We start from the raw sequence: 18,249 nt of genomic DNA, 5'->3' as shown, positions 1-18,249 counted from the left end.
CGTGCAGGACTGAGGCGGTGCGCACGTGGCGAGCGGGAGGGGAGCTATGAAACTCGCTGCCCCCGGGAAGAGGAGCAGGGCTGTGCCCTCAGGGCTGTGCAGACTTCGTTGTCTGGAAGAGGCAGCAGCGTTTGCCTGGAGGCTGGGAGCGAGTGGAAACGGTCTCGAGAGCTGATGGTGTGTGAGGAGGAGCGGCCTCTCTGGCCTGGGTTTGCTTGTGTCAACGTGTCCCACAACAACACGTGAGGGTACGAGCAGCCCCGGCGATCACCAGGCAGCTGCGACGGCGGGCGGTGGGGGACGGCGTCCTCTCGGCCGTGGTGGACGGAGGGGGACTCGGAGAGGAGTGGGGTGTCCTCGGGGTCTGCGATCCAGGCTGCTCAGTGTTTAACGTGATGTAGTGACTGCAGCAAGCTGCATGCATTTGACGTCTTCCGCTGCATGAGTTTGACACGTCCCCACCTGCCTGACAGCCGCCCTGTGGGATGTAGCGGCTCCTCTCCCTCAGCCCGAGCCCCTGCGCCGCGGGCCCCCGATGCTGCCAGTGGTAAGAGGCAGGCGGTGCTGCGTGTCCCAGGGTGTAAGTCAGCGGAGTCTCTGTCTGCCCTTCGGTGCCGACCTCCTCTCGCGCCCGGTCAGTCCTCTGCTGCCTGGACTGCGCGTGGCGGGCGAGCTGCTCCGGGGCTGCTCCCCACAGGTGGGGCGTCCTAGCCGAGCCTGGAAGTCATGGCTCCTGCCTCCCACTCTGTCCCCCCCTCCCCGAGGCCCCTCCTTGGGACACACGTTAAAGCTGGCCTGTGGGCAGGGACCATGAAGTCGGTCAACGTCAACGAAGTCAAACAAAGCCAACAGCTGGCACCTGGGTGGGTGGAGGGGGCACAGGAGGCCCGGGCTGTGGGAGGGGCTCACTGCTCACCTGCCCCGTGGGCCCATGTCCATGGGCCTGTGTCCGTGGGCGCCTGTCTGTGGGCCTGTGTCCGTGGGCGCCTGTCTGTGGGCCCGTGTCCGTGGGCACCTGTCCGTGGGCCTGTGTCCATGGGCCCCTGTCCGTGGGCACCTGTCCGTGGGCCCCTGTCCGTGGCCCGTGTCCACAGGCCTCGGTCCGTGGTACGATGCTGGTACTGTGCTCTGTGCCTGGAGAACGTGGCTTTAAAATACTGCCACACCCGGTGTTAGAACGTGGCTCCCAGTGGGGCCCCCTGGCTGTGGAACCAATAAAGAGTAAAACCTAAAACAGTCCCTTAGTCGCACCTGGGAACGGCATAGACGCGGGGAAGAGGCTCCACGCTGGGCTCACGGAGAATCGCAGGCGTAACCTTCATAAGTGACTCAGGTTTCAGAAAAGAACCGGCGGCTGCTGAGCAGAATGGCAGCGAGTCGGAGAGCGTGCTCTGTCTCACTGCCTCTTCCCGTTCTTCTCAGTGTCAGTCAGATGGCACCGATGGTTGATGGCAGGGCCCCCCTGGTCCCCACTAGAGCAGAGTGTGTGGAGCGACCTCCGCCAGCTGGTCTGACGACCCTGGAGAACGAGTCAGTCGTCAGGAACTGTCGTCAGTGAGGGCAGGTGGAGGGGAGGTGGGAGAGGCAGGTGTCGAGGACGATGCTGGGGGGTGGCTCTGTCCTTGATCGTCACCTGGGGACCAGCGTGTTGGCGAGGGGCTCGCTGTCTGCAAGTGAGGCCAGTTTTCGCCTTTGTGCACCTCGCTCCCCACGGCAGGAAAGCGGATGCTGAGCTCCGTAGGCCTGGAGGGAGGGGGGGGGGAGCGAATAAGGCGTGAGCTCCATGTGGTCCCAGCACAGGTCTCAGCCCCCAGATCCACTTGTCCACCCCCCGCCCCCCTCGCCCTGTGAGAGGTCGCCCAGCAAACCCCTGTGCTTCTGAGGGGCTTTAAAGGCGCCGTGGGGGACGCTCTCTCAGAACAGGTGAACTGCATGTTCATGTGAGAACTCAGAACAGAGTCACGCAGGCTTTCAGGAGGACAGCGCCCGCCACTCACGTGCTCCCAGGACCGGCTCCTCCGTGGCTGCGCTGAGCAGACAGCACTGAGACTCCATAGGAGAGCAGGGCGTGTGTCCCTGGGCTCAGAGATCCGGTTGGGGGTCACGGTGCCAGTGGTTGGCCGTGGAGACGAGCAGTGCGAAGGCGGGAAGAGTCACGAAGCTAAACAAGTTCTCTCCCCACATGGAGGGGGGGGGGGGAGGGGGGGGTTCTCCCAAGGCCGAGGTTCTCAGAACAGATGTTTTCGCTCCCATCACCATCCACTGTACAGCGACAGTTTCCTGGCTTCGTCTTCCCTCTTTAAAGGGAAACCATAAATAAAGTTAACTCTAAAGTCACACTGTTCATGTAGAGGATGGACTTCTCTGATGGTTCGTGTTGGACTCCAGGTGCACACGGAGGCGGGCACAGCGCACACGGACGCTCTGTCTGCGTTGCTGTCAGGACCTGGGAATGGAGACTTCCGTGTGACAGGAAGGGTTCTGTCTGTCCCTGACGTGACCTCGTTGTCATCGGCTGCTTCTGGCTGAGAGCGTGTCCTTAGCGTGTCCGATTCTGTGGGGGCGGCTGCAGTTAGAGCGCTGAGTGGGCTCGGCGTCTGATTCCAAGTGCGAGCACCATCTGGACTTTTTAATAGTTTAAAGACGCAGTAAGGGACGCATTTGGTAACTTCCCGATGAACCTAGTCAAGCCCATTAACCGGTGCTGAGTCAGGGACCGGCCGCCTCGGACCTGCATGGGGTGTGGGTGTGGGGAGCAGCGAGCACCGTTGTCTGGTGCCTACACAGCAGATGCTGAAGGTACTTAGAATTTAGAAATACTTGCTTTTGTGACTCTGTAGTGATGGGCTTACCTTCAGGTCGGAACAGTCTTCCTCAGCATTTGCTCTGTTAGGAGAATGTATTACAGTGTATCAGCCTGTGAACTAAGGGTTTTGATGGGACATTAAAGCATCTGTAATAAAACATTCTCTTAATGGTTCGTTTTCACTTAGTTTCTTTCTGTCTGTGTTTCTTTTCCAGAAAGCGCAGGCCTGCCGGCAGCGACTGGATAGGGAGCTCGCAGGCTTTCTCCAGATGGTGAAGGAGTGCGAAGTGGCTGAAGGTAAAAAACCACCCAAACCAGAGACGGCACTGCGGCCAGCCCCGCCCTCCGACACCGCCATTCTCCTAGATGCTTGCCCTTTAGGTTAAATCTTCTTATTCTTTTAAGAAAAAGAACAACAGAGGCAAAGTTACCATTTTGGGGCTGGAAATTCACTTTGGCTGTGTGGTTGGAACCCGCTGGTGACTCGAGAGAACTGGCGTGTGGAGCCGCGGTGAGGGTCCTGGCTTGGCCCTTGCTCTGCCCCCCGCGGGCTGCTGCTCGAGGAGCCGTTTCCTCCCTGTGAGTGAGGACGGCGGTCTCAGGGCTGGGCATTCGATTCTGCGAATCTGCATGAGCCTGTCTGCTGATGGCAGCCCGCCTCACCTTCCCGTGTCTCCCCTCTCCACCGTTACGAATCATTAGGAGTTGACTAGATCCTTCAGAAATCAAAACACAATCCGATACAACCTGCAGTGTCAGATCCAATACCCATATGAAGTGTTGAAAAGTACCACTGACTTCGTACCTGAAGGAGCTGTTTCTTAGACTGACTGTGCGGTCTGTACTAGCGTGTGGTTGCTTCCGTCCTCCGAGGTGATTACTAACTACCCGTGTTAAGCGTGAGCTGGTTTCCCTCAGTGAACTCCCAGGCTCCGTGTCTATGTGCCCAGAGACTGCGAGGAAATGTCCCCGTTAGAGGAACTGGTACAGATGCTCTGTGTCTCCAGATGCACCTCGGACACCCCCCAGTTCCACAGGCGTGGTGTGTGTCAGCAGTGACCGCTGTGGGAAGACAGCTGTGGAAGACAGCGGTTAGGACCTAACCGTAGGTCGCTGTGATGATGAGTTGCGCTGGAATAGTGTGTTAGCGTGGTTCACCCGCAGTGGATTTTAACAATCACAACTTTATTCGCTAGAATTCACCTCTGCAGCGGTCTGGAGTATATGCATAGAGTTATGCTAAGACCGTTGACCAGCATTGGGCTCTTAAAACACCATCTTTGCCAAGAAGATGATATGTCAGCATTTTAAAGATGTAGCCCTGGCTGGTGTTGCTCAGTGGATAGAGCGTCAGCCTGAGGCCTGAAGGGTCCCAGGTTCCATTCAGGTCAAGGGCACAGGCCCGGGTTGCAGTCTCGATCCTCAGTGGGGGGCGTGCAGGAGGCAGCCGATCCATGATTCTCTCCCTTCATTGATGTTTCTATCTCTCCCTTTCATTTCCTCTCTGAAATCAATAAAAAAAAAATAGATATATATATATATATAGATATATATAGATGTAGAACCACAGTGAAATGAAATATAAAGATTAATTCCCTTAACTTGCACCAAAGAAAAAAACTTCCATCAGAACTACAATCAAATCAAGTCTTTGGTGAACCTGGAGTCAGCTTTCTTGGCTCGGACCCCCCCCCCACCCCCCCGCCCCCGCCAGAGCCTCTCCCTGCGATGGCTGCCTCGTGTGGCCCTGCAGGTGTGACACCGCTCAGACCCCCGAGACAGTGCGTCCTGTGGTGCCTCCGGGAACTGGGAGACGTGTGCCTGTGACCTCACGGCCTGGCTCACGGCTCTGCCGTCGACTTACCCCCAACAGGCAGACCTGACGCCTGCAGGATGGTGCAGTGAGTGAGCGGGTGAGGACGTGTTGTCGGAAGCCCCGCCCTCCTGCTCCAGGCGGCCTCGAGGCGAGAAACTAAAAGGTCTGTGGACAGAGCCCAGGTTTCAGGGTCGAGATGGCCTAACATTTTAGTACAAAACGGTTTGAACGTTAAGACTCGGTGCCCTGCTTCCTTGCTCAGACGGCTCCGGGCTCCCGTTATAGTCAGCTCTCCACCTCAGCCTGCCCGCTGCCTGCCGCCCCCCACGCTCCCCCTCCCCCTCCCGCCAGGAGGGAGCGCTCAGATGGCTTTCAGGAAGGCTTCCAGCTCCGGTTCTGTGAAACGCTGCGTGTCGCTTGCCAGGTTAATTTTAGAAAGATGCTTTTTGGATCCTGCTTTTCTGTTGAAAATATCTCCTACGGGCCCTGGAAACGAGAGAATAAAATGCAGGCGCTCCCTCAGTGTTAAGGGCTTCTGGAGCCCCACAGCCTGGCCTTGCAGCTTCGTGTGTCACGCTCTCGCCCGGGCCCTGAAGATGCTTTTGACCAAATGCCTGTCTCTGGTCCGGTGTCCCCTGTTGAAATGCTCCTCTCATCCCTGTGCGCGGACCCTCGCCCTGCCTTCCGGATGGAGCGGAGTCCGTCTCTCTGGTTGCCACGGCTGCTGGAGGTTCCCAGGGGCAGCACTGCCATCTCCTCTTCCCATCTCCGCCCACAGCCTGGCTGCGGACACAGCACCACCCAACAGCACAACCTGGGGACTTCCTGAAGGCGGCAGGCAGCCTGTCCCCCGCTCTGAGGAAGGACAAGTACTGCGTGTGGGGCATTTACTTGTGACCACGGCTTCACTGCCGAAGGATTCCTGGGCTTGGATTCCTGGGTGGATGCGTGTTAATGTTGCTGAACTATACTCCACGTGCCTCCTCATGCGCACACGTCATGGCACGCTGCTGACTGCATGTAAGCGCATCCCTGGTTAGCAAACAGGAGACCTCACGGGAGAGGCACTTCAGTCACGTAAAATCTTCATCAGGATCCGAGGCTTCAGGTCGCCCCGTCACCACGTTCGCCCCTGCCACACCGTCTCGCGCAGGGGCCACTGCAGACTGGCCCAGGTCCACCACCGCCTCCAGGCCCTGCCGGGATCCTTCTAGAACACAGTGGGCGAGTCCTCTGCACAGAACATCCACTCACACACAGGTCTTCGCTTAGATGGAGGCAAAGCCGTTCTGAGGACCGCCAGCCTGAGGTCCCTGTCCCTGACTCTGATGGCTCCTCCCTCGGCCAGGGAGACGCTGACCTCGCCCAGACCCGGAGTCCCTGGTCTCTTCCCAGCGCCCATCCCCTCTGACGTCTCTCTGTGTGTTCCCTCCTCCCCACCCCCTGCCAGGTGCTAAGTAGGCCACAGCATTTCCCTGTGAGTTACAGCCACGCCTCTCGTCTGGCCACCCTGCCTGGCCTTACGTTCCCCTGCTGGCTCCCTGGAATATTCCAGGGTGTGGCTGGGGAGATGGTTCCGCGGAAGCTTCTGAACATGAAGAATTACTATTTCCAGGCTCAGGGAAGAGGAAGCATCTGGAACAAAGGTCTGGAGGCCTGTTTCTAGGAAAAGAAACCTTTACAGGAAGAGCGCCTGCGGGAACCGTCGAGTTGACAAGCGAGGTTACGTCGGGCCAAGCGGCCTTTCCTGCGTCAGCACCAGGGGAGCGGCCTGTGCCAGGGTCCAGGTCAGTGATGGCGAACCTTTTGAGCTCGGCGTGTCGGCATTTTGAAAAACCCTAACTTAACTCTGGTGCCGTGTCACATATAGAAATTTTTTGATCTTGGCAACCATAGTAAAACAAAGATTTATATTTTTGATATTTATTTTATATATTTAAGTGCCATTTAACAAAGAAAAATCAACCAAAAAAATGAGTTCGCGTGTCACCTCTGACACGCGTGTCATAGGTTCGCCATCACTGGTCTAGTTTGTCCACATAACAAGAAGCAGGTGTTTCTTTGATAGTTTACCTGGATAGGAATCACAGTGTGTCCTGAGAGCGACAGGTGTGAGCTTTTATAAGTCTCCGAAGAGAAGTTTTTCACACAGGACCTTCTAGCATCTTTCCTGAGTTCAAAAATAACTTCCGTCTAAAAAATAACATTTTCCTCAGGAGCAGGTGCCCACTTTTTTACAGTCGGCCGAATATGGCAGCTAGCCGTTCGTTCACGTAGCATTTATTCATTACAATTTCATCTCTAAATATTAACTGACTGAAACAATTTGCAGGGATCCCCAGTGGGTAACTTGTCTAGAAGCTTCGCAGTTGTAGTCTCTGTATAACCACATGCAGACGTCCTTGTATAAGAAACGTGCTGTGTGCCCTCCTCGCCCCCCCTCCCCCGCACCGCACATCCACCGGGTCCTACACCGAACCACTGGGCAAGTGAATAGTAACTTCCGAATCTCTTTAAACACCAGATTGTCAGAGAAAGTAGGTAACTTTCCAGTCTGTTTTAGACAGAAGAATTGGATACTCTTTCAATAGATTCCTATAGAAACTTAATATATATTTCTCAGGATGTCTTTTGAAACAAGCTTGCATGTGTCCTTAAACATTTATTTTGACAGTTAATGTTTGCTTTATGCTAACCGGTGGTGTCTAAAGTGTGGAATGTCTCACACACAGGCAATTGGAGATGATTTAGCGCGTGACGGTACTTAACGCAGGAATCACAGCCACAGGGGCCATGCCCGCACTTCCTGGCGCGTGCACCCTGGAAGTGGAACGTTACTGGGTTACCCCAGCAGGGGCAGAGCTGTCGGTCTTCCTGTGCATCTTCCCCCCCCCTCAGCCGCAGCGCTGACCCGGCTGTGCAGGGACTGTTCAGGTCGGATGGAGCCCAGCACATGGGACTCTCACCTGCTGTTTAGAGCCCTGCACAGGAGGAGTCTCACGTGTGCACCAAAGGTTCCGAGTGAAAAATAAAGCCTGGAAAGTCAGGTTTCTCTCAGAACGCAGTCGTTTCAATGGGGCGCTGTGAAGATCGCCAGCACGAGGACGTTCCTACGATGGGAAATAGTGCAATGTCGTGAGGCCTTCGTATCCAGATATTAGCGAGCGCTTGTGTATAACTCACTCCCGCTGACCTCTTCCTGGTGCCCACTTCCGCCTCCGGAGTTTTGAGACATAATTTTTCCAAGAAAAGGACTTTTCTTTGCTCAAATCATATTTTTATAGAAATTTTAGAAAATAATCTAGACAATTACTATTCACAATTTTATCACGTAGAAAATATGGTCACAGATAATCTGTCATGTGTTCTTGTAGGTTTTACTTATTTTTATTTCTTATTTGAAACTTCTTGTCTCTTGATTGGGGAACCCACTGTTTCATGTCCTAATCGATTGAAATTGCTGGCGATTGGGCTCACGAGGTTGCTTCTGCTCACTGGCCTTGCTTTGTTTTCAGAACAGCGTTCTAAGTGAGGCTACTTGAAATACAAAGGATGCCGCTGGTTTCATTGTCTTTCTCCTTTTTTTTTTTTTTGATGAAAAGCTTCCTCAATGTTATGATTTTTATTTGATGGAAGAGACACATTGGAAGGACCCTAATGCACAGTTAGCATAAATTCCAACCGGCTTTAACTGAGCTGTGTCCCTGCATTAATCCAGAGGGGAAATGGCATGTACTTGTCTTGTACGTGATGGGCAGGCATTCTGTTTTCTGTGATGGTAAATGGGTTAAGATAATGGGCAAATGGTCCAGTTTCTTCAGGGCACCTGGGGAAATACACTCAGCGGCCTTTCTGTGTCTGAGGGGCACTGGGCCCAGGGCCTCCCTGGGTACCAACACCTGCAGATGCTCAAGTCCGTTGCATAAAAGGCATAGCATCTGCACGTAACCTACCCTGACCCTGCACACCTTAAATCCCCTCCAGTTACTTACAATACCTAATGCAAGGACATGCCATGTGAATGGTTGCTACACTGCATCGTCTAGGGAATAGTGAGAAGAAAGACGTCTGTACTCGTGGGCTTAACACCAGTACATGCCGGCAACAACATGCCATTTCCGCTCTGAACCGTCTCGATCTGCGCTTGGTGGCTCTCAGGCGTGGAACCTGGGGACATGGGGGCCACTGCATTGCCAGTTCTTTCTTCCCAATGCAAACACGTTCTAAGAAATACTGAAACTCTGTAGGGACAAACCTGCTAAAAGGCCCTGAAACTACAGGGGCACAGCTTTGAGAGTGAAAAGACCTGTTTATGCCAAACATTTGTCCGATAAGAAGTAGAGGAAGTCGGGTGAATGCCGCCTTCAGGTGCCTTAGCCAGCCTGCCAGCGACGGGGTGATCTCTGTGTGTCCAGCAGTGCGGTGAGTGATGTGCAGGAACGTCATGGAAGGAGCTGTGACGTGTGCACCCGTGCGTCAGCCCTCTTGGCGGCGCGTCTCTCAAACACGGTTGTTACTTACCTGTCAGCGCGAGTCCCACCTGGCTCTCCCCTTGCAGGACGCCAGCCTTCCCCGGCCAGGGCTGCCTCGTTCGCTTTCTGGGCGCTTCCGTGCCCTGCGAACGCAGGTGCTCACTGTGCCCAGGACGGGACTGTCGCTCTGTGTAGGTGGCGGCAAGAAACACGAAGTTGGTGGCTGTGAGGATGTTTGGTCAGAGTGAGGCTGAGGACTTACTGTCCCTCTCACGGGGGGTGTGTTTCTTTCTAGAGATGCTTCCGTCCTTTCTTCAGAAAGTCGACGTGGTCTCCGAGGCTTCGAGGGAGACCTGCGCGGCGCTGAGTGACTGCCTCACGCTCCTCGCGAAGCAGGAAGGGGTAGGTCCCGCGGAGTCGCGTTTCCCAGCAGTCGTGGGGGCTTTGCCTACTGGCCGTCCAGTGAGCCAGTGCTTCCAGAATGTGCACAGGCAGGAGCCACGGTGCCAACAGGGGACACGGAAGCTGCATTCTTTGTCAGATCTTAGCTACTTTTTGCATTTTTATAATAGTTTATTTGGGCCAAATGGATGGCATATGCCACAGAACAAGGTCTCACATGCTCCCAGAACGCATTCATCCTTAATTGGGCAGGATGATTCCTAAACAGTTCCTGTTCTTACCATCCAGGTCATGGATATACCATGTTTATTAAGCGTGTTTTCAAGTCCTACTTCTAGTGAAATGTTCCAATAAGAGGGTTAGGAAAATATTCTAGAGACCAAGGCCTTTATGTGAAAACTATCTGATACTTTTATTTACCTGTGTGAACTGAACTCAGTGGGTGAAATGCATACCGTTTTCATTCTAATATATATTTTTTAAATTTTTATTTATTTATTTTTTAATCTTTAATTTCTTTATTGGTTAAGGTATTACAAATGTGTCCTCATCCCCCCATTAACCCCCAACTTCCCCCCCACTCATGCTCTCATTCATTCTAATATTTTTTTGATGACAGTTATTCTAAATGTTTGACATTTATTTTTTTTAATTATTGATTTTAGAGAGAGGAAGGAGAGAGAGAGAGAGAGAGAGAGAGAGAGACATGAGCTTGTTGTTGCACTAGTTTATGCGTTCATCGGTTGATTCTTGTATGTGCCTTGACCTGGGTTGAACCGTTGACCTTGGCATATCACGACGAGGCTCTAACTACCCGAGCCACCCAGCCAGGGCCTCACATTTGTTTCTTAAGCCGAATTGTTAAACTTAGCACAGAAGTGCCTGTAGAGGGCAGTCTCATAGGACTCTGTTTTTTGACTAAATGGCCCAGTCCTGCTCATAGGTTTTTTTTTGAAGATCCTATATATATATATATATATATATATATATATATATATATATATTTAATTATTTTAAATTTTATTGGGTGACATTAGTCAACATGAACACACAGGTCTCGTGTGGATTACTAATTTACAGCATCTGTATATGGGACCATGTGCCCACCACCCAGAGTCAGGTCTCCTGTCACCTCATATTAGGACCCCTTTCTCCCCCCTCCCGTTCCCTCAGGCAACCCCCACACTGCTGTTTGTGTTCATAGCTTTCGGTTTCATATTCCACATAAGAGTGAAATCATAGAGTTCTTTGCTAAGACTTTTTGAATCTCTTTTGTTCCTTAGTGGTTTTTTTTGTTGTTGTTGCCAAATTTTTATTATTATTGAGTTCGAAATATCCTTCACTTCTTTTAAATTTTTAATTATAGTTGACATATAACATTAGTTCCAGTGTCAGGTGCACAGCATGCTGATTCAGCATTTTCATACCTCACGGTATTACCGCACGCCTCTGTCACCAAACAAAATTAATGACAATATTATTAGCTCTTTTCTCTGTGGCTCCTTATGGTTTTTTTTTTTAATTCTCTCTGATTTTTAGATTGACTGTGTGCCTTCCTCTAGCCATGGAATACTGATCCCTTCTGACTTACTCTTTAAATCTCCTGTTTATTAAAACAAAAACCAGATAACAAACTGGGTAAAATTACGTCTACAGGCAGAGTCCCCTGGCTGTGTGCGAGCCGGAGGGTTTACCGTGAGCCCAGGCTGAGTGCTGGGCTTGGGGCCTCTGTTTGTGTGGCACGGGGGTGCCGCCTGCTCCTTTGGGAATGCTGCGACACGACCCAGATCCTGAGGACTTCCTACGGCCTCCCCGTGAAGGAGGCGTGACTGGGCGTGTTTTACTCGTAAATAACACCACTTGTGTTGAAAAAGAAGCTGCAACACAGCAGGCTGTCAAATTTGTGATGGGTGTGCTGAAGGGAATCCCACTGGATGTTTTAGGGCAGCGGTTCTCAACCTTCTGTCCCTTTAAATACGGTTCCTCATGTGGTGACCCAACCATAAAATTATTTTCGTTGCTACTTCATAACTGTCATGTTGCTACTGTTATGAATCGTCATGTAAATACCTGATATGCAGGATGGTCTTAGGCGACCCCTGTGAAAGGGTCGTTCGACCGCCAAAGGGGTCGCGACCCACAGGTTGAGAACCGCTGTTTTAGGGGGAAGCCTTGGGAAATGTACTAGCATGTTCATCTGGTGGCCTTTCTCTAACCTTGTGTTCAAGGGCTAGAAATGGGGATCCTGAATCAGCTTTGTTCTGTGGTTTCTCTCAGCAGAGGGGGTGTCACTGTGGGTACATGTCAGACCGACGTCACTGTGGGCGCCCTTCTGCTCTGTGGGCCGAGCTCCCCAACATTAGTCAGACCTGCTTTTCCAGGTAGGGACTTGCCTCCTACGGTTGGTGTGAGCTCTCAGGTGAGATGTTTATACTCCCACGTCGTCTCCGCCCTGCCAAGGCGTGCGGCCCGGTGTGATAGCAATCCCGGCGCTGCGTGTGTGTGTCACGGGAAGATTCGGGCCACGGCAGGGCCTGCGGGCAGGGCTGTGCTCGGACTGATGCTGTCTTTGGGGACAAATCCTGCTCCGTGTGACTCGTCACGAACATCCTGGTCGCTGTACCCACTCGCTACTGTGCTGGTCACAGCCCTTGAGTCACGGTCCCTGATCTCTCCGTTCCCAACGTGAACGCCTTCCAGGCCTCGCTGTCTCTCCTCGCGACAGCGTCTCCTCCCCTTCGGCTCTGAGTTAAGCCTTAGGCAGCCATTGCCAGGCGCCCCGCCTGCCCGCCGCGCCCGCCCCCCTTTCTGTCTGTCTTTCTCCGACTGGAGTCTCTGCTCGTCCATTCTGCTCGAAATCAGCCCCTCGCTCCCTCAGCTTCTGTCTCCCTTTCCAATTCCATTTAAAAAAGACACTTTCTGTTTTCACGTCTTACTCCTCAGCTAGTCCTCTGAACCCATTCTTGCCAGGACTGCCTACTGCTGAGTCAGGGGACAGCTCTCAGCACCTTGCCTGTCCTTCGGGGCCTGCCTGCGCCCCTGCTGCTGCCAGAGCTGCTCCGTGGCCTGCAGGTGCCGCTCCCAGAGCTACTCTTCCTACAGCAGCTCCCTCAGCAGTACCCCCCCCCCCCCACCCGAGCCCTGACTCTTCGTATCCCCAGGTTGCGAGGGGGCTCCCCCTCAGCCTTCTAACCCGAAGGCTCACCACTCCAGCCAGCATCCGTGGTGACTCAGGTGCCCGCCTCAGACCCACCTGAGCACGAACCAGAGTGTCCCGGCCTGGGAACATCTGCATGTGGCCATAGCAGAGGCGTCACCCGGCCACTTATCTGCAGCCCAGTAACAAGGGATCACCACCTGTTTGGTCTCTCAGGCCACAGACGTGAGCTGCCTGGGGTTCATCCTTCTCATCCCCCCACCCTTCTTCCTGTATCTCAGTTGCCTGCCTCCCTTTCCTCCCTCCCAACAGAGTCCGCAGGGCCACTCTGGGGTGAGGTCGAGGGCGGGCTGTGGCATGCCTGCCCGTCTCTCACCCAGGTTCCCCCTTCCAACTGGGTGAGACTCCCTCTGGCTCCAGGAGCTCCTCGCTACTGTAGCTCTGGCCACAGCGTGACACTGTATCGTCCTCGTCTGTATGCATGCACTCAGCACACTTCTCTGCGTTACCGAGGGGGCGGCCGGTTTGCCTGTCCGTGGCGCCAGTGGACAGCTAGGATGGGGGTGACTGAACACGAAGGTACGAAGGAGACCAAAGGGGTTTGCGTGAGGCCGGCCGGCTCTGCCTTCTTGACTTGGACAAACTGCAGATGTGTGGGAATTCCAGGCCACAATGAGGGTCCTTCCCGGAGCCGCAGGTGACTGCAGGGCCTCAGTGCAGCCCGTGGCAGGGCCTGTGTTGTCCGTTGTGGTGCGTTTGCTTTGTAAACGGAGCCCCTCCTCCTGCACTCAGGGCCCAGGAGATTCTGCAGCGAGGGCTCCTCAGAACCAAGTCAGGCTTTTTGGAATTTACTATTTAAAAAGGAAAGAAAGCAAACTGGCTTTGGGATTCCCTGAGGACGCCCGGCTGGGCCCCGGTCTGTGGCCGCACAGCCCTGGGAGCGAGCTCACCGGAGCCGCCAGCAGGTGGTCGGTTCTGTTCAGGTTCTGCTCAGTGTGACTCGTCCCGGAGTTCGAGGGCAGCTTCGCCCGCCTTGGAAAGGGTTACAGCTGCTGCTGGACAGAAAGGCCCCCTCTCTGTCCACAGCCTCCCTGTCCACCAGGATCGCCACCACCGGGCTCCACTGGGGCTGGTGTGTGGGGCGCCTGCCCTTCGGCCTGTGTCTGCCCCAAGCCTGGCTTCGGCTTTCTGTTCCCGACGTGGGGTTCACAGAGGGGGGGGTGCTGCTGCTTCCCCTCCTTTCCGGGTCCCAGTGGCCCAGAGAGAGTGGAGGTCAGCGCAGCCTTATTTCAGAATTGGCAACGCCGACTGGACTCGGACTCGGTGTGAGACCAAGTGTCCCTCATCCTGGAGGTGGGGGGGCGGGGAAGTGGGGGCGCCGGGAGGTGGGGGAGCGCCGGGAGGTGGGGCCGCCGGGGCTGCGTTTAGAAGTTGCAGGGCCGGCGTCTCCAGCAGAGGGCTCAGCGCGCCACCGGACCCGCGGCCTCTGCGGGATGCGCGGGTGGCGTTTCCTGCCGCCTCCCTCCCGGCTCCCCGCCCGCCCCCCCCAGCTCCCTGCCCGCCTCCCCCCGTTCCCGGAGCCGCCGCTAGCCGCTCTGCCCGGCTGGTCCTACCTGCGCCTCCCGGACGCAGGGGGAGGCGGGAGGAGGCCGAGGACCCGCAGCCGCGCCCGCTGCAGGCCGTGCCCGCGCCCAGCTCTGCGCCCGGAGGCGGCCCAGCGGCCAGGCCGGGACCTCGGGCCGAGTCAGCGCCCCGCGGGGAGGGCCGCCCCCGCTGACCTCGCCCGGACGGGGCGGGCCGGCCCACGAAGGTGACTTAGGGGACCTTGCGGGCGCCCGGGGTGCGGGCCGAGCTGCCGGAGGCGGAGCAGGCCGAGCGCACTCGGCGGAGCCGGCGGAGGAGCAGGCGGAGCGGCGCCCGGATCCCGGACCCGGCCCAGGTGGGTGGGCGCACGGACCGGGTGGCTGCGGCCTCGGAGGGGGCGGGGGACGCAGGCGGGAGGGGGCGGGGGCGCCGGCGGGAGGGGCGGCCGCGGCGATGGGGCTGCGAGCGGATCCTGGAACAGCTGGAGGCGAGTGCGGCCGCGGGCGGGGAGGGGACCTGCCCCGGGTCTCCCTGGGCTCCGGGCAGCCGGGGATCCCGGGGCGCCCCGTTCACCTTGACGCGGGGGCAGGTCAGGGGCGGGGAGGCGGGGAGGACGCGGTCACCTTCCGCGGGGCTGCCGGTCGGCCTGGCCGACATCGGCGTGAACTCGGCAGCCACCGACGGTCCCAGAAAACGGAGGAAATGCACGCGTGACGGACAGGCCCGGGGGTGGGGGGTGGCTCCCAACTTTGTTTTGCTGGAGGGTGTTGATGACTCACAGGCGGTCTTTGTGGCCGAACCCGAACCCAGACCCAGGAGGATGAGCGCCAGGCGCTCGGAGCGTGTTTTTCTGGGTTGGGGGGGGGGGGGGGCGAGGTGCCGGGGAGCCAGCGCCTCCTGGGCTCCGAGTTGCTAACGCGGTTGGCGTTTCCGATGAGAGTGAGGTCGGAGGGGACAGGACCCGCTTTTCCCGGGACCAGCATCGCCTCGTTGGGACCTTCCCCAAACGGGAAAAATGCCTGAAATGCGCGTTGGCGGCGTCACGTGCGGCCGGCCGGGACTCTAGATGCAGATTTCTTGGCGGTTGAGCTCACACCGGGTCCTCTCCGGCCCCTCCTGTCTGAGCTCCGCGCTCCGCCCGAGCTGGTGGCGAGTGCGCGGAGGTTTGGTCGGACGGGCACCGGGGGCAGAGCCTCGTCCAGCGCTGCCCCGGCCTGGCACGGGTCCCGGAGGCGCTGTCAGGCTGATCCAGGCCGGGCCCGTTAGGGCTAATTTTGGGGGATGTCTTGGGTGCGGACAGGGACCCGCAGCCTCTCGCCCTCGCAGAATGGGGGCGCACGGGCTTCGGGTTCCACGTTAAAAGCAAAGGCCTGTGGCTGTCCCCGGGAGTGTGAGCAGTTCAGGGGCGTTTACATGCCACACGCTGCTCACAGAACATCGGGGACACGATTGTGCAACACGCTCAGCTCTGCGTGTGCCACGTGACGTGTGCCACGCACACGCTCCGTAACTTACCTGTGACTCCGGCACTCGGGTGTGTCATTGCGTGTATCAGCTCCACGAGGATTGTAAGAAAACCTTGATTCCTTTAAAAAGTAGAAATGCAGACTTTTTACTTGGTCAGCATTATTCAACACACATTCCCACATTTTTAACTTGCATGTGTCATCCAGAAATATACCAATTACTTTTGGAAACAGCTAGGACATAAGCTAAATAAAGATGATGTAAAACGAAGCTGGTTTTTATTTTGGTAACTTTTGTGGCATTTTGAACAAAAAATACGTAAGGTTTTAATTAGCAGCATGTGTGTGCGTGTGCGTGTGCGTGCATGCACATGCGTATGTTTGTGTACCTGTGTGTGTGCATGGGTGCGTGCGTGTGTGCACTTTGTGTGAGTGTGTGCACTTGTGTGCATGTATGTGTGCATGCATGTGTGTGCACTTGTGTGCGTGTGTGCGTGCACTTGGGTGTGTGCACTTGTGTGCGTGTATGTGTGCATGCATGTGTGTGCACTTGTGTGCGTGTGGTGTGTGCATGTGTGTGTGCGTGTGTGGCTTCTCATGCTCCACGTGACCCAGGATCCGTCCTGATGAGTTTGCATCACCGGCACCGGGGCTGCCCTGCCGTGGGGGTGGGGTTGTTTCCTTCCCACCATGTTCCTCTCAGGGAGCCTGGAGCTGAGGCTTGAGAGTGAGTTACAGGCACGTAGCTTCCTCCCTTTTAACTGCACAGGTTGAGCCTCTACCTCCGTGCATTCTGTGGTGACCCCCATAGCTTGGCACCTGTCCTTCATGCAGCACTTCCTGTGCAATACTCCATGGAACGTTTGAGGGTTTTTTCCTCAATTCGGTGTTTGCCTATGCCTGCCTTGTCGGTACTGCTGTGCCCAGTAGCGACCTGAGAGGTGTGGGGGCGGGGAGGGGACAGCACACCGTGGGAACAGGGAGGGTCTAGCGAGAGGCCCTTAGGGCGGAGCCCGGGGGGGGGGGGGTGCACGGCAGGGGTGTCCGGGCTAGAGGAGTGGCAGCAGGGGCTTCTGAAAGACTGAATCAGCCTGAAGAGTCGGGAGCTTAACTGGGGCAGCTAGACTCTGGGAGAGATGTGGTCAGTGGAGATTTAATCGGATTTGCTCCCCGGGGAAGGAGGGAGGACAGGCCTTGGGGATGGTGGAGAAGGAAGGGGAGCCAGTGCCGGGGAGGCCTTCCCGAGGCAAGGATGTAAACAGGATGTAAAGGAGCTGATGCTGGAGGGGCTGGGGGGCAGGAGGGAGGGAGGGGGTGGGGCCTCACAGATGCCAGGTGTGGGCCCGAGTCACTGGGTAGAAGGTGATGGAAGGGGTAGTAAAGGGGGTAGGGAGAGTGGGTTCCCCTTTGGACATGATGGCATCCAAGTCAGGCTATCCTTGTCCCAATGCAGTGTGGGCACCACTGGTTTAGGGAGTCCCCTGGACACGTGTGGGGTGGGGGCGAAGGAGTCAGTAACCCCCCTCCCCCCCCTCAGGAAGGAGCAGGGCGGCTGGAAAGGGCTGGGAGGAATGGACGGATCTGACATTAGAAGTCAAGTGGCAGCAGGGGAGGTGGGGGCCTGGGACGGAGCAGTGGGAGCAGGAGGAGAGGCCGGAGACGGTGGCCAGGGGTTGCGATGGGAGCTGACCCGGGGTTATGGGTGGGCAGCCAGCGGTCAGTGCTGTTTGGACACAGGATGCAGAGAACCCAGATTGCAGCAGGCGAGGAAGAGAGAGGGAAGTGAGAGCAGAAAGAGGGAAGCTGGCTCCTGCCTCTGTGGGGAAGACAGCGTTGGTCCTGCCTCTCAGTCCCTGAACCGCGTCCTCGCTTCTCTGGTTGCTGATTGCCGGGAGCCGGTCCATCCTTGCTGTTTCAAGGGACCTGGCATATATGGCATACTATTCTTAATATGTTTGCTCACCTTCTTGGTGCTATGTGTTTTAACCAAAGTCACCTCTCCGAGAAAGGTTGTTTCCCCAGGTGGGGATCTTTCCCTGAGGTTAGGGAGGGGATACAACCCCTTAATTAAGTGCCAGTCGGGTAGTTAATCACTTTAACTACAAACAATCATGCTTGAGCTACATAATCTTTACTCCCTGGAATGGAGATAAGAAACGCCCTAACCTTTGTAATAGAAATTGACAGGATTAAAATCGGCTGGTATAAATACGGATGTAACAAGACAATAAACATCAGCTCCTCGCCAGATCCTCATCAGATCCTCATCAGGTCCTCATCAGATCCTCATCAGATCCTAACCAGAACCTAGCCAGAGAACATGGCAAAAGATCCTGGACAGAACCTGGCTACAGAACTTCACTGGAGAACCTAGACAGAACATGGCAAAAGATCTTGGACAGAACCTGGCTACAGAACTTCACTGGAGAACCTAGACAGAACATGGCAAAAGAACCTGGCTAAAGAACCTGGTGACTGAACCTGGAGAACCTGGCTGGAGAACCTAGTGAGAGAACATGGCACCAGAACTTGGTTGGAGATCCTGA

General features: G+C 55.7%; 1 protein-coding gene across 3 annotated transcripts in view; it reads left to right on the top strand.

The window, feature by feature from the left end:
- The window catches only part of OSBPL1A (oxysterol binding protein like 1A), a 113,148-nt gene that overhangs the window by 36,512 nt on the left and 58,387 nt on the right, over nucleotides 1-18,249 (top strand). For 2 of the 3 annotated variants that reach the window (XM_070421266.1, XM_070421267.1), the window contains exons 14-15: nucleotides 3,022-3,103; nucleotides 9,390-9,496. In XM_070421266.1, coding sequence (XP_070277367.1) covers nucleotides 3,022-3,103; nucleotides 9,390-9,496 — 189 coding nt within the window. Of the gene's footprint in view, nucleotides 1-3,021; nucleotides 3,104-9,389; nucleotides 9,497-14,491; nucleotides 14,593-18,249 lie in introns of those variants that run through there. The other variant, XM_070421269.1, reaches the window with a different exon arrangement.

Source organism: Myotis yumanensis, unplaced genomic scaffold (assembly GCF_028538775.1).
Source record: "Myotis yumanensis isolate MYYU_CA2020_CCGP unplaced genomic scaffold, mMyoYum1.0.hap1 SCAF_7, whole genome shotgun sequence".
Lineage (NCBI taxonomy): Eukaryota > Metazoa > Chordata > Mammalia > Chiroptera > Vespertilionidae > Myotis > Myotis yumanensis.
Note: the sequence above shows the minus strand (reverse complement) of the source record. Positions and strands in the feature narration are given on the sequence as shown.